At 39.5% G+C, this 22158-nt stretch overlaps 1 protein-coding gene across 1 annotated transcript in view; it reads left to right on the top strand.

Moving 5' to 3' along the window:
• The window catches only part of Sqor (sulfide quinone oxidoreductase), a 50221-nt gene that overhangs the window by 2497 nt on the left and 25566 nt on the right, over positions 1 to 22158 (top strand). The window contains exon 2 of the mRNA XM_015480695.2: positions 19749 to 19999. Within this exon, the coding sequence (XP_015336181.1) occupies positions 19763 to 19999 (237 nt within the window). The 5' untranslated portion in view covers positions 19749 to 19762. The remainder of the gene's footprint in view (positions 1 to 19748; positions 20000 to 22158) is intronic.

Below are 22158 nucleotides of genomic sequence, written 5' to 3'. Positions count from 1 at the left end.
CCTTGTTCACTACCAACTACAAATTTCCTCTCTGATTCTGAAGAGTTGGTAAATAGGAGCAGGATTGGTACCTTGCTAAAAGCTGCCTAGACTACACCTGAAACCAATTAGTTACTTTTTTTTTTTGGTTGTTGGTACCGACACTTGAACCCAGGGTCACTCTACCACAGAGCTACATCCCCACTTTTTGTACTTCTAATTTTGAGACAGCTAAGTTGCTGAAGCTGGACTTCAACTTGGGATCCTCCTGCCTCAGCCTTCAAAGGTAGTGGGATTATAGGTATGTGCCACCATACCTGGCCCAACTAGCTGCTTCCTAATTCCTAGCCTTAAAAGTGTGTATAATCCAATAAGTATAGATGGTAATAATACTCCAGAAAAGTGGGTCCAGCCACCATCTCTGTGAAAGTACTAAATTAGAGTAGAGGGTGGGGAGACAACTTTGTGAAGAATAGGAACTTTAGAACACACTGGGGCTAGGTGCCTATAACTTTGTGAAGGGCAAATACTGATGTTATGTGCTGAATTGTGTCCCTCTCCCAAATGTATATGTTGATAATCCTAACCCCTAGTATTTTAGAATGTGACTGTATTTGTAGATAGGGCCTGCAGAGAGGTAATTTGGCTAAATGAAGTTATTAGGGTGGGGTCCTAATCCAATATAAATGGTGTTCATATAAGAATAAGAAGAGACATCAGGGGCATATATGTACTGATAAAAGGCCACGTGGTAACACAAAAAAGGTAGCAAGTCAAGGAGAGGGGCCTTGGGAGAATCTTGTCTTTTTGGTACCTTGATCTTGGACTTTCAGCCTCTAGAACTGTGAGAGTTTAAACCACCCAGTCTGGGGTATTTTGTTACGAATTCCTAGCAAATTGTCACCCTCTCTTTTAAGTTATGACTCTGACACCTCTGTCACTTGCTCTAGGCTGCCTCGCCTACTTACTCACAAGAGTCTAGTACAATTGACTTTCTGTAGTTGTGTGTAGGTTATATGCAAATTTTATGCCATTTTATATAAGGGACTTGAGCATTAACCAGTTTTTGTATCAGTGGGGGTTCCTGGAACCAGTCCTGCATGGACACAAGAGATGACTTTACTCCACACAGACACTCTGAATGGTCCTTTGGATCCTGTCTGGTGTCATTAAAGCCTTACTCACCTTCATGATTCTGTTAGGAAAAGAAGAACTTGGCATCTTCAGTGAATGATTCAGGCTAGCTATCATGCTCTGTACATAATAGGTGCTTTATAAATACATGGTGGGTTCTGAGGTGATGGTGTTAATGACCATTTTTAACTACCGGAAGGAAACTCCCTCCTACTCATAATGAATTTCCAAGCCTAGCTCAGCACTCAGGGAGCTTTCATTTGGTCTATTTGGGAGCCAGCAGCCCCAGCTTTATCTACATCAATGGAGAGGAAATACCTGTAATTATCTTGAGAGCAAATCCTACCCTCTGGAAGGGATATGGTGATTGTATTCTATGGTACTTTCTTGTTCTTGGCTATTTGTTCCAAAGTGGCCCATGGTGACTCCGTAGGAAAACAATGTGTCTTAACAACTACGATGTGTAGAGTTGAGATTGTAAGTGTTCCCCAAGAAAGTACTGGGTCTTGGATATGTAAGTTTGTGCTTCTGTGAGCACCTTCATGATGCTTAAGGTGCACAAGGGGCCATCTCATTTTCTGGCCATCTGTTTTATATGATAATGATGGGATTTTCAAGGTCTAGGTGATCAAATCTAAGCTTGTTTTGAATCACAGAGCAAGAAGGGCCTTTAAAGTCAAGTAGACACATCCACTTATTTTAAACTCAGAGAAATGAGTCTCACAACCTCTATTTCCTCATTTATAAAATGTTGATGATAGCTGGGCATGGTGGCACACACCTGTAATTCCAGCATCTTGGGAGGCTGAGGCAGGAGGATTGCAAGTTCAAGGCCAGCCTGGGCAACTTAGGGAGACGTTGTCTAAAAATAAAAGCATATAAAGGATGTAGCTTAGTGATAGAATACCTCTGGGTTCATGCCCACTACCACACCAAAAAAAAAAAAAGTTGTTGTGAGAAATTAAATTGTGCACTGTAAAATGCCAGCCATGTATCAAACCTTCTGTAAATGATTTTTTCCTATGTTTTTATTATGCCTGGGATCAAACACCTATCCATAGCAGTTGCCCACTGAATCATAGTGGATCATGATGCAGGTGTGGAATTTGGGCAAAGAGACTAGGAAGTATATTTTCTGTTCTGATTATGTTGCAGGTTTCGTAACCCCTGACATTCTTTGCCATAAAAATTCACAGCTCATTGTAACAATTATATTTGTTACTAGAACAAATATTTGAATGCCTGCCTATGAACCTCCATTTCCCTTTCTCTCCTTGAGAGGCACATCAAGTTTTAGAGAAGGAAGGGAATTTCAAAGCTATCAAACTCAGCTCTTTCTCCCATTGATAAAGATAGCATGGCCCAGAATGATGAAGGCCAAGCCCTTTCTGGAACTACCTGGAATGGGAACCTGGGACTCCTGACTCCTGACACACCCTCAGACAAAGCTGCACCACGAACAGGAAACTGTGTCATCTAGTTGGACATAGGAAAGGTGTGAGCTATTAGGAAACCTGACACACCTGTTACATCTGTACATCTGTCCTAACCAGTGAAGGAGTGAACTTAGCGTCTCTCCAACCAGGTTCAAATAGCAGATGTATAATTTGTAATTAAAGAGTCTTTCCTTATTGTGGTAAGACCTCACACACTGCATTCTAGGGAATGATATGCTTGAGTAGTTATCCTATTTCTGTTTACAATGACTCCACCCTTCAAAGCGTCCTTATGTGTGAGACTCTGAGAGGGAATCCTAATGTTCCTCAGGCTGATGAATAATTTTCTTGTGATAATTTAACAGATTCAGAAAACCAAGGTGCAAGCTGATTCTTGCTGTGTGACTGGGAGCAAATTAATTTCATAATAAGCCTCTCTGGTGAGACTGCACATGGGCACACATAGGCTTATGCAGACCTTGCAAAGAAATTGGAAATATACTTGGTTAAAAGCCAGCTGTGGGCTGGGGCTGCAGCTCAGTGGCAGAGCACTTTTTGCCTTGCAAGTGTGAGGCACTGGGTTGGATCCTTAGCACCACATAAAAATAAACAAATAAAATAAAGGCATTCTAAACAAACAAACAAATAAACAAATAGAAAATAAAAGCCAGCTGTGCATGATGGAAAGAGACCCAAGGTGTGCTTACTCCTACACTAGAACATGAGAAGTCAAGTTCCCACCGCAAGCAGAAAACAGGCTTTTAACAAAAATTTAATTCAGTCAAAACCCTTAACTTTCAAATAAAATAATCTTAATTCACTAACTTATTTATGTATTTATTTTTGGAGTCTTAAATGTGAGTTTTCCTTATGAAAATATAATTTTTGTTATCTGCTTAGCAGTTGTATATTGGTTTGGTGCAATTGTCAATCCTTCCATTATAATGCTTTCTCTGATTATAAAATAGTGTAAGTATAGGCTAAGGAAACTCAGCAGCAAAGGGAGTCACTGCATCATTGCAAAGTCCTCATTAGTAATTCTCAATCAGTAATTCTTTGAAGAAAACTCATAGTTTGTCCCTAAAGAGTTGGGGAACTAAAGAAGCCCAATGTAGCTCTAAGCCTTTAATCATCAGAGAGTTGTGTATGATTGTTTCTCTTTCCTGGATGATCTAGCACTGGTAAAGCTGGATGATCTAGCACTGGAGAAGCTTAATGTTTAAACAAATGTTTGGAGTGGTAATAGCTCCAGAGGAAGAGCTCCATGGTAGCACTGCAGGGCTAAGTGAAGATTGCTTAATTTTCTTTATTTGCTAGTAATATAGTAATCCAGTTCCTGAACGCACAGGCAAGAACAGCATTGTTGTACGCAAGGGGAGGTGAGCCAAGAGGAAGGTCGCAGCTTGCATAATGCTTTCAAGATTTTCAGGGCAGGTCCTTTCCTTCTCTCTCACCATACTTTGGACCTTTACTTTGAGTAATCCAATATTGCTGCACCCTAAGCTCATTGTATCTACTTGTACAGGAAGGTAATGTGTCATAGTTCACATTCTTTCTTCTTTTTTATTTTTTGCAGTACTGTCTTCAGCTGTTATTATTATTATTATTTCATTTTTAGACAGGGTCTTGCTGAGTTACCTAGGCTACCCTCAAACTTGAGATCCTCTTGCCTCAGCCCCTCAAATAGCTGGGATTATAAGTGTGTACCACCATACTGGGCTTTCTTCCTTCTTCTTTATTCCCAATAACTAATTGTTACAAATTTCCTTCAACATGTGTGTCATCTTTATTTTCATTTCTGTTCCCATTGTCTAGATCCACTACCTGCATTTCTGAAACAGAAACTTAACAAATCTTCATATTCCTGATCATCTCTTTTAGACAGACTCTTCTTTGTTCTTTTTTATTTTTGGGATACCGGGGTTTAAACCCAGGGGCACTTCACCACTATATCTAGTCTTTTAAAAAATTTACTATTTTGAGGCAGAGTGTCACTAATTGCTCAGGGCCTTGCTAAGTTGCTGAGACTGGCCTTGAACTTGCAATTCTCCTATCTCATCCTCCCAAGTTACTGAAATTTCAGGCATGTGCCATCACATCTGGTAGACAGATTCTTCTCACCATGGACTCTGCAGTGCCTAGCATAATGCCTGGTATATAAACACTCAAAATGCTGAACTCAACCAAATTTTTCCAGTTCATTCCCTCAGCTTTCCTCGGGGTATCTTTCTAAATTAGTTTCATTAAGAACTTCCAGGAATTCTCATTGTCACTAGAGGGATTACAGGTTCAAATCCACACCAGGCCTGGGCAGAAAACTTCCATGAGTCATTTAGGCAGGGTGTGAACAGGAACTTTGTGCAGGGCAAAGATGGCTAGTAACTACTCAGCTCCAGCCAAATATTTCCATGTGAGAATGTGGGCCTGCTATTGTCAAAGAGGCCAAAATATGGAAATTTTGGGGTGATAACTCCCAAATATTTAATGCTAGCAACTAATCCAAGCTTTAAGAAAACACTGTGAGTCAAACAAAACACAACTTGGTCTGCAGGTTTGGTGGGCAGGTTGCTGCTCTGTGAGCCCTAGGTGGCAGTATGGTTGTCTAGGATTAAGCTCAAGCCTAATAAATGTTAATAACCTATGTCTATCCAAACTTCCTCTTCTCAGAATGCGCCTGCCCTAGGATGTCCTCTTACTCTTTGTTCACAGGCAATTTCCATACCAAATGATTCTACTTCCTAAATCTCTAACCCAAGTAGCAAAATTAGCCTAATGAGGGCCCTTATCTAATGCCCCTATTTCTGCTCACATAATTCTTCTTTTTTTTATTATTATCTACATTTCTAATGCTGGCACACACTTATCACTCATGTTCACCACTGCAATAGACTCTTAACTGATTAACAGAACTAGTCAACTGATTTTGTTTCTCGTCCTGAATAATTTTGCTTCGAGATTGGATTTGTCTTCTCCAAGCTACCTTCTGTTCTCTCCCTTTCAAGAACTTTGTCTTTTCCATGAAAAGTCTCAGTTCCCTAGCATATCTCTTTATAATCTGGTTAAGATATTTCTTTCTTGTCTAGTCATCTCAGTTTCACTCAAATATGGTTGGCTTGCCATTGCTCAAACACATTCTGGCTCTTCTCACTGTATCAGTTGAGGTCTCTGGGAAACAGTTGGCACACTCAGTGTTTAATGAAATAACTATTTACAAAGATGCTAGCAGGTTCAAGGGAAACCACCAAAGGCGGTGAAGCAGTTATATTGGTTTGGGGAGATGTTAAGTTAAGGGAGCAGTTAGTTGTTAGGATGGCAGCTGAGGAAAGGGCTACCCTACAGGAACCCAGGATTTCAGCTGAAGAATATATTCATTGCTCAGGCTTGGGTGGGGCTTGGCAGGCTGGGAAAGGGCTGGGAAATAAGTATCCTGACCTCTCTCTTTTTTCTGTCCTCTAATCTTCTACTGGTGCTTTCTCTTGGATGAACTCAGTGGGAAGCCAGAAGATGAGGGAGATCAGTCGAGGCATACCTTAGAGATCCGCTCTCAGGGCTCAGAGCACCCACAGAAGAGGGTGGAAAAGTTCTGACAGGCAGGTACTCCCTCTCTGATTCTTTTACTTATGCTACTCCCTTCTCTTGGGCAACTCTCCCACAGCATTTCCACTTATTGAATGCTTCCAGTCTTTTCTTTTCTGCTCAGATTTTACCTGTTTTGCCAAGTTTTCATTGATTACTCTTTTTCAAATCCTGAGCATTTGGCTCATATTGGTTGCATGGCACTTTGCTTCTTCCACTGGAGCTAAGGGTAGTTAGAGGTAGTTAGATGTGTGCACATCTTTCTCTAACTTGAGTGGGGAATGTGTTCTAGTGCTTTGTATTTTTCTCTGCACTTAGTATTTATTTGGAATGAAGTTCTACCTTCATTCAGTGTGTAGGATACATCTGATATATAAAGGTATTGAATAAACCAACCCATCATTATTATATATAATAATTATTATTATATAATAATAATTATTATTTTATTATACAATAAATAATATATTATATAATATATTATTATATAATATATAATAATAATTATTATTATTTTAGCAAATATCACTGAGCTCCTTCATTGTGCCAGGAGCTGTGCTAGGTACAGCATCAGGTCTCCTATCACCAAAGCTTGAATCCCAGTTGAAAGGAGTACATGTTGGTTCCCCTCCCCTTACAATTATACCTTCCTGAAATGTCTTTTGCTATTCCTCATCTTAGCCATGGTCCAGAGTCCAGCCGGGTCGCAACTTTTCTAATCCCCCCAGCTAACATTGATTCTGTAAGTCTTATTACCTATTTGTCTCTCTTGGAAATTCCTTGTGGTCACTCAGTTATTTGTTGACATTTTGATGCATCTAGTTTCCCTGAGAGATTGAAACTTCATCATGGTTGCAGACTCTGGTTCCAGAAACTCTGATTTCTTCTATCACTATGGTCACTTGTGGAGTATCTGGTCATTTGTGCAGTATCTGGTATTTTGGTCATTCCTGGGGTGGTTCGGACAGTTGGTGATACAGGCAGAAAACTTCTGTAGTCTACCAAGAGTGTAATAAAAGCTTTTTTGGTCACCTCTTCAGGAGTAGGTGCCCAAAATTTATGAACTTTGTTAAAACTTTAATAAATATTAATATTATAATTAAATTGATTATTTAATTATTTATTTTTCAACTCCTCCATCACCTTTAGACTAGTAGAAAAAGTATTGGGCTTGGTTTCCATAAATATAGATTTTCATTCCAGCTCTTAGATTTAGCTAGCATGCCATTTAACTTCTCTGAACCTCATTGTCAATATCTGTTTTGGGGGTGTATGTGTGTACCAGGGATTGAATTCAGGTGCACTTGGCCACTGAACCACATCTCCTGCCTGATTTTATATTTTATTTAGTGTCTCGTTGAGTTGCTTCATGCTTTGCTTTTGCTGAGGCTGGCTTTGAACTCGCATCCTCCTGCCTCAGCCTCCCTAGCTGCTGGGATTACAGTGCCACCCCACCTGGTTTATTGTCAATATCTTTTTTAAAACTTTTTTTTTAGTTGTAGATGGACATAATACCTTTATTGTTGTAGATGGACACAATACCTTTATTTTGTTTATTTATTTTTATGTGGTGCTGAGGATCAAACCCAGTGCCTCATACATGCGAGGCAAGTGCTCTATTGCTGAGCCCTAGCCCTAGTCCCAGGCCTTGTCAATGTCTTTTAATAACAGTACTTAACTCATAAGACCATTATGAAAATTAAGATGATGTATATTTCCTATTGCTGTTGTAACAAATTACCACAATTCTTATGGCTTAAATAATATAATAATTTTTTTTTTTTTTTTGTAGTGCTGGTGATTGAACCCAGGGCCTTTTGCATGCTAAGCAAGCACTCTACCACTGAAATATAGTCCCAGATCCAACAATACAAATTTATTATCTTACAGTCGTATATCAGAAGTGTAGCACAGGTTTCACTAGGCTAAAATCAAGGTGCTGGTAGAGCCATATAACTTCTGGAAGTTCTGTAGAGTTCTAAAGTTCTAAAGAATGTTTCATTGCTTCTAGAAGACTTTCCAGCTTCTAGAAGCTACCCACATCTTTGGTTTACTATCCTTTTCCTTCATCTTCAAAGCCAGCAACATTTCACTTTTCTGACCATCACCTCATGGTCACGTCTTCCTTTGTCTCCAGCTGGAAAAAGTTCTCCATTTTTAAGGATCCAGGTGATTAGATTGGGCTCACTTGGAAAATTCAGGATATTCTTTCTGCATCTTAAGGTCCTTAACCACATCTATAAACTTGCTTTTGCCACATGAAGTAACATATTTATAGGTTTGGGAGATTAGGATATATTTGGAGGAGGTAATTATTTGGTTTATCATAGTCTATATACTGGTTCCCAAAGATTCATACCCATTCCACATGCAAAATTTGTTCACTCCAGTCCAAGTTCTTCCAAAGACTCCATTCATTACTGCATCCAAATTATAATCTAAGTCTCATTAGCTCAAAAGTCTCAATTTTGTCATCTAAATAATCTAAACCATGTGTGGGTGAGGTTCTGGACATGGTCTCTTCTGGGACACAATTCCTGTCCATCTGTGGATCTGTGAAACTAAGGATACAAGTTATCTGCTTTTAGAGTACAATGGTAGGTTAGTGTAGGATAAAAGTTATAGAGTTAAGAGTTATAGAGTTAAAAGTTATAGAGTTCTAGAGTTAAAAGTTCTGGTTAAAAAGGGGAGAAAATGGGAGTAAAATAGAAGTCACATGTCCCAAGAAGTTTCAAAATCTGGGTGGACAAGTTATATCAGGTTTTAAGGCCTATGAATAATTCTCTGTGGTTTTAAGCTCTGCCCCCTGGGACGCCAGTCCTTTTTCATGAAATGTAGTGTGTGTTTGCAACAGAGCAGTTAATTTTTATTTAGCATTTATTCCCTCTGTTTATCTTTTTTCTCACATTTTCTAAAACCAGCTCGAAGAAATCAAGCTGTGTCTTTAATACGGAGCTTATAAATCTTCTCAGCTAGATGTTCAATGCCATATTTTATAAGTTCTATTTTTTGTATCACTGTGATTCTGTTAATCTTTCTGTCACTATATAACAAGGGTCCCTTTGTTCCACTGACCAATAGTATTTTTCTTAATTTATTCTGAGCCCTCGTTGAAAAGTAATATCCATATTTCAACTAATAGTGTGTTCATGTTGATTTAAGTATTCTCCAAGATTAATTTTGTTTTGTCTACCTCTTTATCAATTTTCACTAACAGTCATATTTTTACAGTATATTCAAGACAATCAACACCTTTTAAAAATTGTGCTTCTCAACATTCCCTTGGCCTCTGACTACTGTCTAATTCCAAATGTGGCCCAAAGTAGCAATGAAATAGGAGGAAATACCCGCAATGCACTTTTTACCGGCTCTGAGTTCCTGCTAACACCTCCCACTAGTTGGACCCAGGCAGAGGTCAGAGGACAAGGGAGACCAAGTGATGTAGTTATCAGGGACACAGCCTGATATCTGTGCAAACTAATTACACCCCTAAAAGAGAGTATATAAATATATATAAGTGTATATTTGGACCTATAAAAGTCTAAACCCATACACCCCTACGTGGGCTGGATGTAGGATGAGTGGGAAACAGAGAATAGCAAAAAAGTTCAAAATCTGTTAAATATTCAAGTCATAGATCTTTTCCTTTCTGATTTATACCTTTAATGTTGTGCTAAGAAAATTTTTATCTTACTCAGGGATGACATAAATGTCTACTTAAATTTTCTTCTAGCATTTTTATGGCTTATTTTTAACACTCAAAAATTTAAATTAGACCTACTAACATTAAAAAAAGAAAAACTTTCCTTGTAATTTGGCCTTTGTTAGCAGCAGCTGGCAAGCTCAGCTATTCTTTCCTCAGCTTCTAAAGCCAGAGATTAGGAGTGGGACCAGGACAAGGGTGAGGGAATTTCTGTCTATCAGCGTAGGTCCTTATTAGATGCACAATGAGTTTTTTGTAATACTTTGGAAACATAATTGTGACCATAAATATTTCATGGAATTTATTCCTTTTTTTATATTGGGGATTAAACCCAGTATAAAAAAGTAACCACTGAGATACCCCCCCCTGCCCTTTTTATTTTTTATTTTGAGACAGGCTCTCATTAAGTTGCTTAAGTCCTTGCAAAATTGCTGAGGCTGGCTCTGAACTTTCAATTCTCCTGCCTCAGCCTCCTGATTAAGGCATGCTCAATCCTTCCTGGGATTAAGGCATGCTCCATTGTGCCTGGCTTATTCTTTCATAAAGATACTCTTATGCATTTGGCATAGCTAAATGTTATTTAATTTGTATACTTTTGTTTATATTTATATTTCTTGATTTCAGTTCTGAAATTTTAGCCACTGTTTGATTAAGTTCAGTATGCATAGAAAGATGAATTTGCACATATACCTATGTTTGCAGAAAATTTATTCCTTAAATACCTTTCTGAACACTTCTGGTGAATGGCACTTTTTAAAAAGTTATTATTAGTTTTTTAGTGATGAAAACAACAACTTTATTTATTTATTTTTATGTGGTGCTGAGGATTGAACCCAGTGCCTCACATGTGTAAGGTAAGCGCTCTACCACTGAGCCATAATCCCAGTCCTGGATGCCACTTTTTAAAATCAAGGTTAAATGAATAAAAGAGATGTGAAGATTTTCATTGTTGGGAAAGATAGTTCAAGTTTCAATAGGGCAGATCTTAGGGTGTGACAAAGGCAAGGAAGGCCAGGTGCCACATTCTTTCAGAGTGATTATTGTATTAAAAAAAATCAAAGTGTAACTATGTTATTTATTTGCAAAACTTGGCCCAATCACCCACAAAATTACAACACTCTTCAGTAGCATGTAATTAAATTGCTTTCTAAATGCCACCTGACAGTTCAGCAGATACGTAAGGAGAATGAGCAGAGCAGAAATTTGTTAAACATGTAAAATCTTCCATCTGACTGAACAGTTGTCACATGCATTTTAACGTAAGTGTATTAAAAATGCATCCAGAATTTGTTTTACTTGGTTATGGCAAGGCCAACAGATCAGGAGATGACTGCCATAAAGGAATGGATTTTTACTCAGAGTTCTTAAGAGACAGAAGGCCCAACATGCCATGTAAGGGCCATATGGGGAAGCACCTGGGTAGGTCAGGAGGCAGGAAAAGTGAAGGGGAAGCATGGGCAAATGCCTATATGATGGCTTTTATGAGGCAGGGGGAAAAGGCCGACTAGCTTTGGAATTGGCTGGTTGGAATAATTTAGTGGACTCTAGGGGTTAAAGGGGCTGCCCCTAGTTGTTGGATACCTGGCCCTGGGGAGATTAGAGTTGAAGAATATTCCTCCTGGGATATAAGGGCCAGATAAAGGAGGTAGATCCCAGTATGGGCTCTGGATTGACTGGTTTACATATCAAAGGTATGCTGCAGGCTAGTCTTCACTGTCTCCAGGAGTTAGCTAGGTCTGGGAGGGGCGATCTCTCTAGAATTATTAGCAAGGCCCCAAAATGTTAAACCAGCATAAATGCAGGAAAAGTCCAAACCAATACTCCTAATTGTTAAATACCAGGACTCAAAATATCTCCAGGAAGAGGAAGCACCAGCTTCTTCCTGGTTTCATGAGGTGTCAATGCAGTGCCCTTGACAAGTGCCATGAATAGTTCTGCACAAGCTACCTGCAGGCACATCAGATTAAAATGAAATCATGTGAAGAAAACATAGCCTTCGTGAGGTAATGTCTGACATTTTCTTGGTGCTCAATGCAGTGATAAATCAGTGACAGAAACAATTTCCTTCCTGAGATTTTTCTGGATTTAGATCTGCCCTTCTGTAAGTCAGGGGATGTGATTATATTTGTGTGTCAACCTGAGTGGGCCATCTAGTGCTCAGGCATTTTGTCAAACAGTATCTGGGTTTGTCTATGAGGGTGTTTCTAGATGACATGAATATTTTAATTGGTAGATGGGGTAAAGAAGATTGCCCTTCCCAGTGGGGAATCATTCAATCAGTTGAACAAAGTAGAACAAAAAGGTTGACCCTCCCATGAATCAGAGAGAATCCTTCTTGCCAGAGTGTCTTGAGCTAGAACATTGTTCTCCTGCCTTGGGACTCAGTTGGAATACTGACTTCTCCTGTGCCGGAGCTGGCCTTTAGACTGCAGCTATACCACAGGCTCTCCTAGGACTCTGGCTTGTAGACCACAGATACTATTGGCCTCCATAACCGTGTGAGGCAATTCCCAAAAGTGTCCTCCATATATTAGGGAAGGTGATAATGTTTATTTTTGGTGTCCTCCCTCATTCTTTTCTACCTTCTCCAATTGAACCTTGGTTTTAGTCTCTTTTGACTATGTGGCCTGGAGGATATACCTGGTTTCCTTCAGCCTCACTTTTTCCCCCAGTATAAAATGGGGATAATATCCACTGTGAGTTGTTTGCTGGCTGCTTCTGATGCCTGTACTGCTGCTGCAAAGGGCATTCAGAAAAATATGCTTTGTATAAAAAGAGCTCATTCTAGCTCTGGCCCTGCTGCTGATATTATGTGGCCTTTGGAAGATCATCTTGTGCTCTGAGCTTCAGTTTTTAAATGTTATTGAAAACTTCAGTGTGGGTCTGAGGTGGGCCCCGAGCAATTGGAATTCTCTTTTAAGATTCTCTGCACATGGGAGGGGTGATTTTTAAGTCTTGTTGCTATTCTTTGTGTTGCTTTTATCTTGTAATCACTTGAAATATATCCAGAACATTTCAATGACAGGAAAGCAAAGCTAATGTCCATTCTGATACTAGGGTTTTTTTTTTTTTTGGTTGTTGTTGTTTGTTTTTTCATCATTCATTTTAGTTTTTTTTTCTGTGTGTGTGAAAACTATGAAATATATACAAAAATAGACTACCACAAGGAACACCCATATATCCTTATCAGTTGGCTTCAAATTATTAACTCATGACCTATTTTTATCTCCACCAATTTCCAAATACTGTAATATTTTTGAGCAAACACCAAGGCATTTTAATCATAAGAATCTCAGTTTATATTTCTAAAAGGTAAGGACTCTTAAAAATTGTATCAATAGCTGGGCATGGGAGCTCTAATACCAGCGGCTTGGGAGGCTGAGGCAGGAGGATCATGAGTTCAAAGCCAGCCTTAGCAAATTAATGAAGCCATAAGTAACTCAATGAGACCCTGTCTCAAAATAAAATATGAAAAAGGGCTGAGGATGTAGCCTCAATGGTTGAATGCCAGTGGGTTCAAAAACAAAACAAAAACAAAAAACAAACAAAAAACCAAAAAACCCAATACTATTATTACATTTCACCCCATCCTTTTAAAAACTTCTTTTTGATTTATTTAGTAGGCTAAAATTTCATACTATTTACTCCCTTTTACCTCATTACTTGGGATACAATTAAGCCAGTGGGCATTTTTCTGAATTGTTGAAGAATTAGTTTGAATTAAACTAATGATGTAGTGATGTAGTTGTCCTAGTTTGTTTTGCACTGCTATAACAGAATTCCTGAGACTGGGAAACTTATAAAGAGCAGAGATAAGCCTTAGGGCTGACTGAATTAAATGAGCTGGCAGCCCCGTGTGGGAAGAACTAGTTCTGGAAGAGCAGTTTTCCAGAGTCTCATCACCTGGGCAACTAGGCAAGAGCCTGACTCATGCTGTGTAGACAAAGCTCACTTGTGTCTAGACTCTGGAGCCCACAGGGATCTAGGCCACTGGAACTCAACTAGTAGTTCAGTGCCCAGATCTGGTGAGATGACAAGGTAGATGATGAGAGCTGGAGGTTATTTGTCATCTGTTTTCCTCTTTGGTTTTGGAAGTGATCTACAAAGGTAATCTGTTAAAGGTTGACCCTGAGGAGGTATGTGCCTAAAGTTTCAGCTACTCAGGAGACTGAGGTAGGAGGGTCACTTGAGCCCATGAGTTTGAGACTAGCCCATGCAACACAGTGAGGCCTTGTCCCCCCACCCCTAATAAACAAACAAACAAACAAACAAACACTCAACCCAAACCAAAACAAACACACCACCACCACTACCATCACCAAAGAGTTGGCTCTGGGGTTATTGAAACCTAAAGCAGAGCGGGGTCAGCCTGAGTAGGCCTGAGATAAAACACTCTATAATGAACCACACACTCTCCTCAAAAGTAAAATAGCAAAAGAATTTTGACTACAAGCTTTCTGGTTGGTGAATCTGTATTTAATAGCATAATACAGAATTTACGGAAAAAAAAAAAAGAATGCTCTTAATAACCCTTGCTTAGATGCCAGCTATGTTGGAATTCAGCTGGGTGTTCTGGCTGCTTACAACCCAGCGGGTGGCCTGTCACATGACACAAAATTAGGGCGCTTTGGACACAGGCTGTCTGTATTGTTTATTCAGGAAGGGCCTGCTGTGGACTGCAGAGACCAGACCCTGGAGCCAGCAAGTGATGTAAGTGGGAGGGACCCAGGCAGCTGCCTAATCTTTTTATCAGCAAGAGTTGTACTTCACTTATGCTGTAGATATTTCAAAGCATTTACTTTGATCCTTTAAGAGAGGCACTAAATTGATTTAGGATTAATCGAGGGATTTTTGTCTAACTTAAAAGCATTACATTATTTAATTTTAAAATATATTGCATGTGCCACTTGTTAAATGAAAGTTAATTTTGGCGTATTTAGTAATTATTTAATGTGTGTTTCACATTTTAAGAATGTAGGGATAAAGTGGCTGGATCTTTCTGTGTCATTGGTAGTTAATTTTTTCTTTCTTTTTTTTTTTTTTTGAGACAGAATTTCACTATGTTATGGAGGATAATTTGAACTATTGGGCCGAAGTGATCTTCTTGCCTCAGCCCTGGAGTAGTTGTGACTACAGGCATGTACCACAATGCCTGACTTTATTTCTTAAATAAACAAGAATATAGGTTTCTGGGATGACGGAGAAGTCAAATTAGTTTCATGCTTCTGCTTTGTTTTTGTTGACAGGGGTTTCTATTTCTTCTTGGCTGATTTCAGGGTTAGGTTTGGCCTTCCTTTCATTTATTGCCTTCTGGTTAAGATTGTGTGGCTGTCACTTCCATAAATTGTCTGTTTTTTGGGTTGTTGCTGTAGACTTGCTTTAGGTTAATGTCAGAAATTCTTGTTGGTTGCTGAGTGATGTTGTCTGATACCACTTCTAACAGCAGATGCCTGTTTTGTTTCCCTAACATCAACCATTTCTCCAGTACCAACAGTTCAGTTCAATTTTGACATTAACTCCAGGAGTTAGTATAGACTCCGTGTGTTCAAGGCTTAGTCCCACAAGACTGCTTCAGACACTTGCCACAAATGAGGCCCCAGGACCACACTTGTGTCTGGTCAACACAAATTCAGGGTTTCCCATGATCCCCCTCGGGTTTGATAATTAGCTAAATTACTTCTGGAACACAAGAACACACATGTTTCCTGATTTATTATAAAGGACATAACTCAAGAATGGCCAAATGGTAGGAATATGAGGGGCACAGAGTTTCCATGTCCTCCCAGAGCACCCCGCTCTCCTGGTAGCTTTGAGTGTTCTGGAAGTTCATGGAATCTTATTTATTGTTCAAGAGTTTTAGTAGAACTGAGAATGCAGTACCTCTTCCCTCTTGAGGGTCAAGGGCGGGGCTCAAACTTTCAACCCTCTAATGACAACCTATGTTTGGTTTTTCTGACAACCATCTCCATTCTGAAGTTATCTAGAGGTCCTACCCTGAGCTACCTCAATAGCATAAAGTTAGGAAATTTCAAGGGTTTTAGGAACTTCATACTATAAATGGTGAATGAAGACCAAGTATATATTTTATTATACCACAGTTCCAAAATGGGATATTAAAATTGTGATTAGGCATTATTTCCCTGGATTATTCTTTTGTCTTTGATGTTATATCATACTCTGTCTTCTCCACAAACATTATATGGACCTGGGGTTTCTGATCTGGATTTTTAGATAATGTTACATTGTTAGAATGAGAGAGTAGTTGAGATTTAGGGCTATTTTGAAACTTGAGACATTTATTCTAAAGCATTTGTGGTTTTGAGATTGTTTATAGTTAAAAAGTGAAATACGACTGCAAAGGCTAGGACATTCTGCTTGATGGCTGATATTAATGAAGGCGATAAAACTGGTACAGAGTACTTTGTGTTTATACTGAAGGAATAAGCTGAAAGAAATAGCCTTCTTGACTTAGGGAAATATTTGTGTACATTTTGAGAGAAGACGGAGGTCAAATAACCTCAGCTGGAGTGGCTGGAAACCAGAAACTCAGCCTGGCCTCCTCCTACATTGTCTTTTTTTTTCCTTGAACAAAACAAAATTCTTTCCATAGAGCTAAGTAGTGTTAGAGCCATGGAAAAATGTTTTCCTTTTGCTGAGAAGTGAGGAGTTTTGCTGTGATTCTGTCATTCTGTGAGTGTGCAGAAAGAAAGGCCGCATGTGCGGACTGTGTATTCACCGTGTACTCACCATTTTCTTCATTCCCTCACAAACAGCAATATCCTATTTGGTGATTCTCTCCATTCTTCAATCTAAAAGAAAAAATAATCTATTTGAATGATTTTGAAAATTTAAAATGTAAGGTTCATTAAAGAAAACTTGAAAAGTATACACCAAGAAAAGGAAAAGGTTATTTGCAGTTATACCAAAACCATTGCTAACATTTAGATGTCAGTATCATGAAAAATGTTTTTTTTTTTCTGGGAAGTTGTGTATAATATCACCCCCCTCCACCATTTAATAGCATCACACAAGCATTGTTTCATTGTTGCTTGTGTTAGTACATTTTTTGTTGTTGTGACAAAATACCTGAGGTAATTGATTTGAAGGAAATAAGATTTATTTTGGCTTATGGTTTCAGTCCATGGTTGCTTGGCCTTTTTGCTTTGGGCCTGTGGTGAGCAGCACATCATGGTGGGAGCGGATGGAGAAGGAAGTCTATTTACCTCTTGGCAGCCAGGAAGCAAAGGGAGTGTGAAAGGATGTGGGGTTCCGACATCCCCATCAATATCCCCAATAACCTAATCCTTCCCTTTAAGCCTCATTTCCTACAGATTCCACCACCTCTCAACAATGCCACAGGCTGGAGACCAAGCTTTTAATACATGGGCCTTTAGGAGACATTTAAGATCCAAACTGTAACATTGTTGATGTATAATTGTCCTAAGATCATAGAAGCAGTATAATGTAGTGGTTTAAAGTTGAAGCTCTGATACTGAAGTACCCGGGTATAACTTGAGAAGGTTACTTAAGTGCTACCTGCCTTAGTTTTACATTTATCAAATGGGATGATAATGGCAACACACTCCTAAGTAAAAAACTATGTAAATGTTACCCTTCAATGATAGTTATTATCACTGAAATAAAGATTTTTATTACCATAAATATACTTATAAAGTTGAAATTTTTATAACATACATAATGAATTACAGTGGATGGGGTAGTGAGAGAAGATGGGAGGGGAGGGAGGGGGGATAGTAGAGGATAGTAAAGGTAGCAGAATACAACAGTTACTAATAGGGCATTATGTAAAAATGTGGATGTGTAACCGATGTGATTCTGCAATCTGTATTTGGGGTAAAATTGGGAGTTCATAACCAACTTGAATCTATTGTATGAAATATGATATGTCAATAGCTTTATAATGTTTTGAACAACCAATAAAATAAATAAATTTAAAAAAAAAAGAAATTTTTATAACATACAGAAAAGCAGGAAAAATAAAAATCACCCATTATTGTAAAATTCAGAGAGAAACAGTGTTAAGATTTTGGAGTTTCTTTCTTTTTTCAGTGCATTTTCTTTTACACAGTTGAGATAATATTGCATTTCTATTTGTATCCTTATCATAAGCATTTTATATACTCTGTAAACATAATTTTAAAATATTACATGAATCATCTCATCATCATTACTTGACCTTTCCCCCAATATTTTGACATTTAGGTCACTCTTTGCTCCCCTGTTAAACTGAGATAATTATTGATTAACCTCAGTTAAAACAGCCAGGGACCAGAATTGTCCCTGACCAGAGTGGAGCCTGCAGTGGTTCTTTTAGTCCCAAGATATAACGAGGTCTAATCCACAAATCAGTTAACAGAAGGTTGACCATATTATAAATAAGTGAGAAATATTTTTATAACAGTTTTTTATTCATTAGAATTAGAGGTTATTTTCTTAGACTAGATCCCCAGGGTCAGAAATGCAGGGTCAAGGGATAATAAATGTTATTTTTTTGAAGATCATACTGATTTTAGATGTACAGCAACAGTGTATGAACCTGGCCCAATTTCTGGGGACCTCCAAATACTCCTCCCTCCATGCCTTCCTGCCCCAGCTCTGGGTCACTTCTTGGATCTGAAATATTGAGGAATAGTTGGCATCAGGGGTGCCCAAACTCTGAACTAGAGTTAATTCTAATTTAAATTAGCACCTTTGCCTCCTCCTCCTTACCCCTCCTCTTTCTTCCTCCCTAGCCCTTTCTTTGCTTCCTCTAATCCTCTTATACAGCTTTCCTCTTCTCCCATCAGAGAGGATATGATGGAATTAAGTCATGGCCATTAAGAAGTTAGTGACCTTAGCAGCTAGAATCATTGTTCCTCAGTGGGGTATTTGCATTTTAATAAAGGGTTCATGAAGTAGTGTTGAACTCAAATGACTGAACATAATGTTGACATTTGGGCACCCAGAGAGGGTGATGTCTTGGGTTATACAAATTATGCCAGTCTGTGGTATCCTAGATGTAGGCCAGTGCTGTGGATAGGGTGAAGTGAAGGCCAATCTCTGAGAAGCCTCAATTTCCTCTTCGCCAAAGCATTTACTTCAGAATAGAAATATGTTTTCCTAAAGGTAAAATGGGTCTCTCAGAGGAACTATTAAGGAAAAATTGTTTACTGAATTGGATATAATAAAAGACTGGTCAGCAGCATGTGCAGACTCTTTACATAAAATATAACTTTATGATACCAGGCAGGGCTCCTTTTATGGCTTTTTTTTTTTATCATCTGGTTGAAATTGCTAAAGGCGTGGAGGACTTTTGCTTGTGCATCTGTAGCCAGTGATTTGATTAAATTGCATGTCCCTGGGCAAGCAGAGCCAGGAGGTCTCTGCATGGGGCCGAGGCTCTGATTAGCATGCTCAGACCTCTGAGTGGCAGAAGGTGGGTTAATTGATGGACTATTTCTACTTCAGCAAGGTCACAGGTATCTTTTAAGGCAAGGAGTACTACAGTTCTCTATTTGTGGACTTTCACATTTGTTTTAATGGATTGAAAAGTCAAAGAAAGAGTGTGTGAGAAGAAAATGGGAGGCACATGGACACAATGAGGTAAACTCTAGTTTTTACAGATGGACAAGGATGGGTAGAGACAAGTTCTTAGGAAGCTCTTAGAAGGCAGATTATAGCCCGTGCAACTACAGCCCTAGTTGGTCTGAAAGTAGGAGGAAGGGGAGACAGGAAAGCTTAGTCAATTGTCTGTTTTCAGCCATGTGAGCTTGGAGGCTTCAGAACCCCAGTCAGCAGAGAAAGTGGTCTTGAGAGGAGATGGCGGGTATCACTGGGGGCTGGCCAGACATCAGCCTCCCTTTGCTCTATTCCAGAGTGGTCCTTCTTTGGCCCTCACCACCTCATCTCTTTCCTTCTAGCCTGATCCAGCCTGATGATGGCCCCACTGGTCACTGTGGTGTCCAGCCCCCGTGCCCGGCTCTTTGCCTGCTTCCTCAGGCTAGGCACTCAGCAGACTGGCTCCCTCCAGCTGCATACAGGGGCCAGCTGTGCATCCAAGAACCACTATGAGGTGCTGGTACTAGGTGGGGGCAGTGGTGGTATCACCATGGCCGCCCGCATGAAGAGGAAAGTGGGTGCAGAGAATGTAGCCATCGTGGAGCCCAGCGAGGTAAGTCTCCCCTTTTGAGTACACCTGTGTGTGTGTGTGTGTGTGTGTGTGTGTGTGTGTGTTAGGGATGCGGGTGCAACTGTCAGGCACAGGTTTGCATGTCTTCACGTTAGGCTGCTTTTTTATAACCAGGAGGAGAAATACTATCTGAAAGGATTGGGAGAAAGTGGAGGGAGGGAGAGAATGAAGACAGATCTCTTGTCTTTTTGTGTTCCTTAGGGTTGTCATAACAAATGAGTACAAACCAGTTGGCTCACACAGCAGATATGTATTATTTCACAGCTCTCAGAAGTCTCAGACCAAATTATTGACAGGGTCACACTCCCTCTGAAGGCTGGGTGAGGGACCCAGGCAGGGGAATTCATCCCAGGCTTCCCTCCCAGCTTCTGGTGGTTGGTGATAGTTCTTACCACTCTGTGGCTTGTAGATGCACCACTCCATTCTCTTCCTTACCTTCACATGATGTTCTCTGTGTCCCTGTGTCTTCACAGCTTGTATTTTTGTTGTTCTTTCTTTTGTCTATTCAAGTATGACCTCACCTTAATGTGATTACATCTGTGAAAATTCTATTTCCAAATAAGGTCATGTTCACTGGAACTGGGGTTAGGACTTGAATGTATCTTTTTGGGAGACACAATTCAACCATGATACCCTCCTACTCCAACTCACTGTTCAGAGGAAAATCAATTGCCATTGTACTTTTCTATCTCTGTTGCAGTCTGGAGAAGGGATAGTGATTTGAGGGGCAGATAGGCCTCTGGAAAGCTGTCAATGGGTTTGAGAAATTTAAGTGTAAGTGGATTATAAACAGATTATAAGTGAGAGAAGGAAGTCGATATTAGGAAGCAATGAAGTGAGGCAATGTTCCATGAAAAACATTTTAAGATTGTACAAAAGCTTGGGAAAACTATTCAAGAATTTTGGCTATTTGCACAACATTTCCCAAGGAACTGAGTGTGCACCAGCTGGAATCTCTGTTCTTGGGAGAAAAAAACAACATGAGTCCATGACCTGGTTTGACAGGGAGGGTAGGATGGAAAGACATACTTCTTAAGATGTCTCCCCAACCAGAAATAAGGCTATCCAGACCCATAATGGGAGAGAAGACTTTGGAGTACTCTCTGCCACTTTCACTTTTAAAGTGACTTCAGTTAGGGACACCATTCCAAGTGACAGTAGTCTGGAAACTGTATCAGGTGGCTGTTCTCTGGTGCATGCTCTATTGTGGCTAATCCATGGATGGTCTCCCACTGGTTTCTCTTTGTAATTAGACTGGTTCTTCTGGGGACTGGACACACTCAGAAGCCAGAATCGTGTCTGTCCTGCCTCTCAAGGAAGTACAGTGCAGGAGCCTCTTGACGAAGCTGCTAGTGGTTAGGCTTTTAGCACCTTCCCTTCTGTGTCTGATTGAGTGATTGCTAGAGCTGATGTTTGTGGTCTAAAAAAATCTGAGCTTGCATTTTTGTTGTTCTTTCTGTTCATGATGGACTTGAAATTGATGCATTCTCACAGTTGGAGACCTCTGTCCTCCTTCTCCTTCATCACACTCATTGCTGGCTATAGGGAGATTGCAAATCATTCTGTGTCCTCTTCACCTCCTTGTGGGTTTTGGCTGCTCTGGCCAGCCAGTCTGAAGTATTTTAGCAATACTAAGAACTCTTTGTCCCCTGGTCCACCCTATGAATGCATCCTCAGAAGCCATTAAATCAATCTGCCCTTTGCCCCTGAATCTAGAACTTTCACAACTAACTTATAGCAAGACTGGACCATCTGAAACAAAAGGACTCCAGAAAATGGTGAAAATTTGGGCAGGCAGTGCACTGTGGGATAGGATTTGGCACCTATTGACTTTGAGTGGCTAATGTGAAGTGTCTTCAGTGCTCCATGGGCTTGGGGAACACAGTTTGAAGTTAGTGAAGTTTCAAGGCTCCCCAGAAGTGGCCCAGACTTAGCATTGTCTCCATATACTTCTCAGGAAGGATGTATAGGCTTCTGGGTTTAATTTTTCTTTAAATTTGTGCACATAAATATATTCATAATGTGTGTTCATATATATGTGTATATATACATATACATACATATATATGTACATGTATAATAGGTATATATATGTATATATATATATATATATATATATATATATATATATATATATATAT

The sequence above is a fragment of the Marmota marmota genome, unplaced genomic scaffold (assembly GCF_001458135.2).
Source record: "Marmota marmota marmota unplaced genomic scaffold, marMar, whole genome shotgun sequence".
In the NCBI taxonomy this organism is placed as follows: domain Eukaryota; kingdom Metazoa; phylum Chordata; class Mammalia; order Rodentia; family Sciuridae; genus Marmota; species Marmota marmota.
This window is presented reverse-complemented; position numbering and strand designations above follow the sequence as displayed.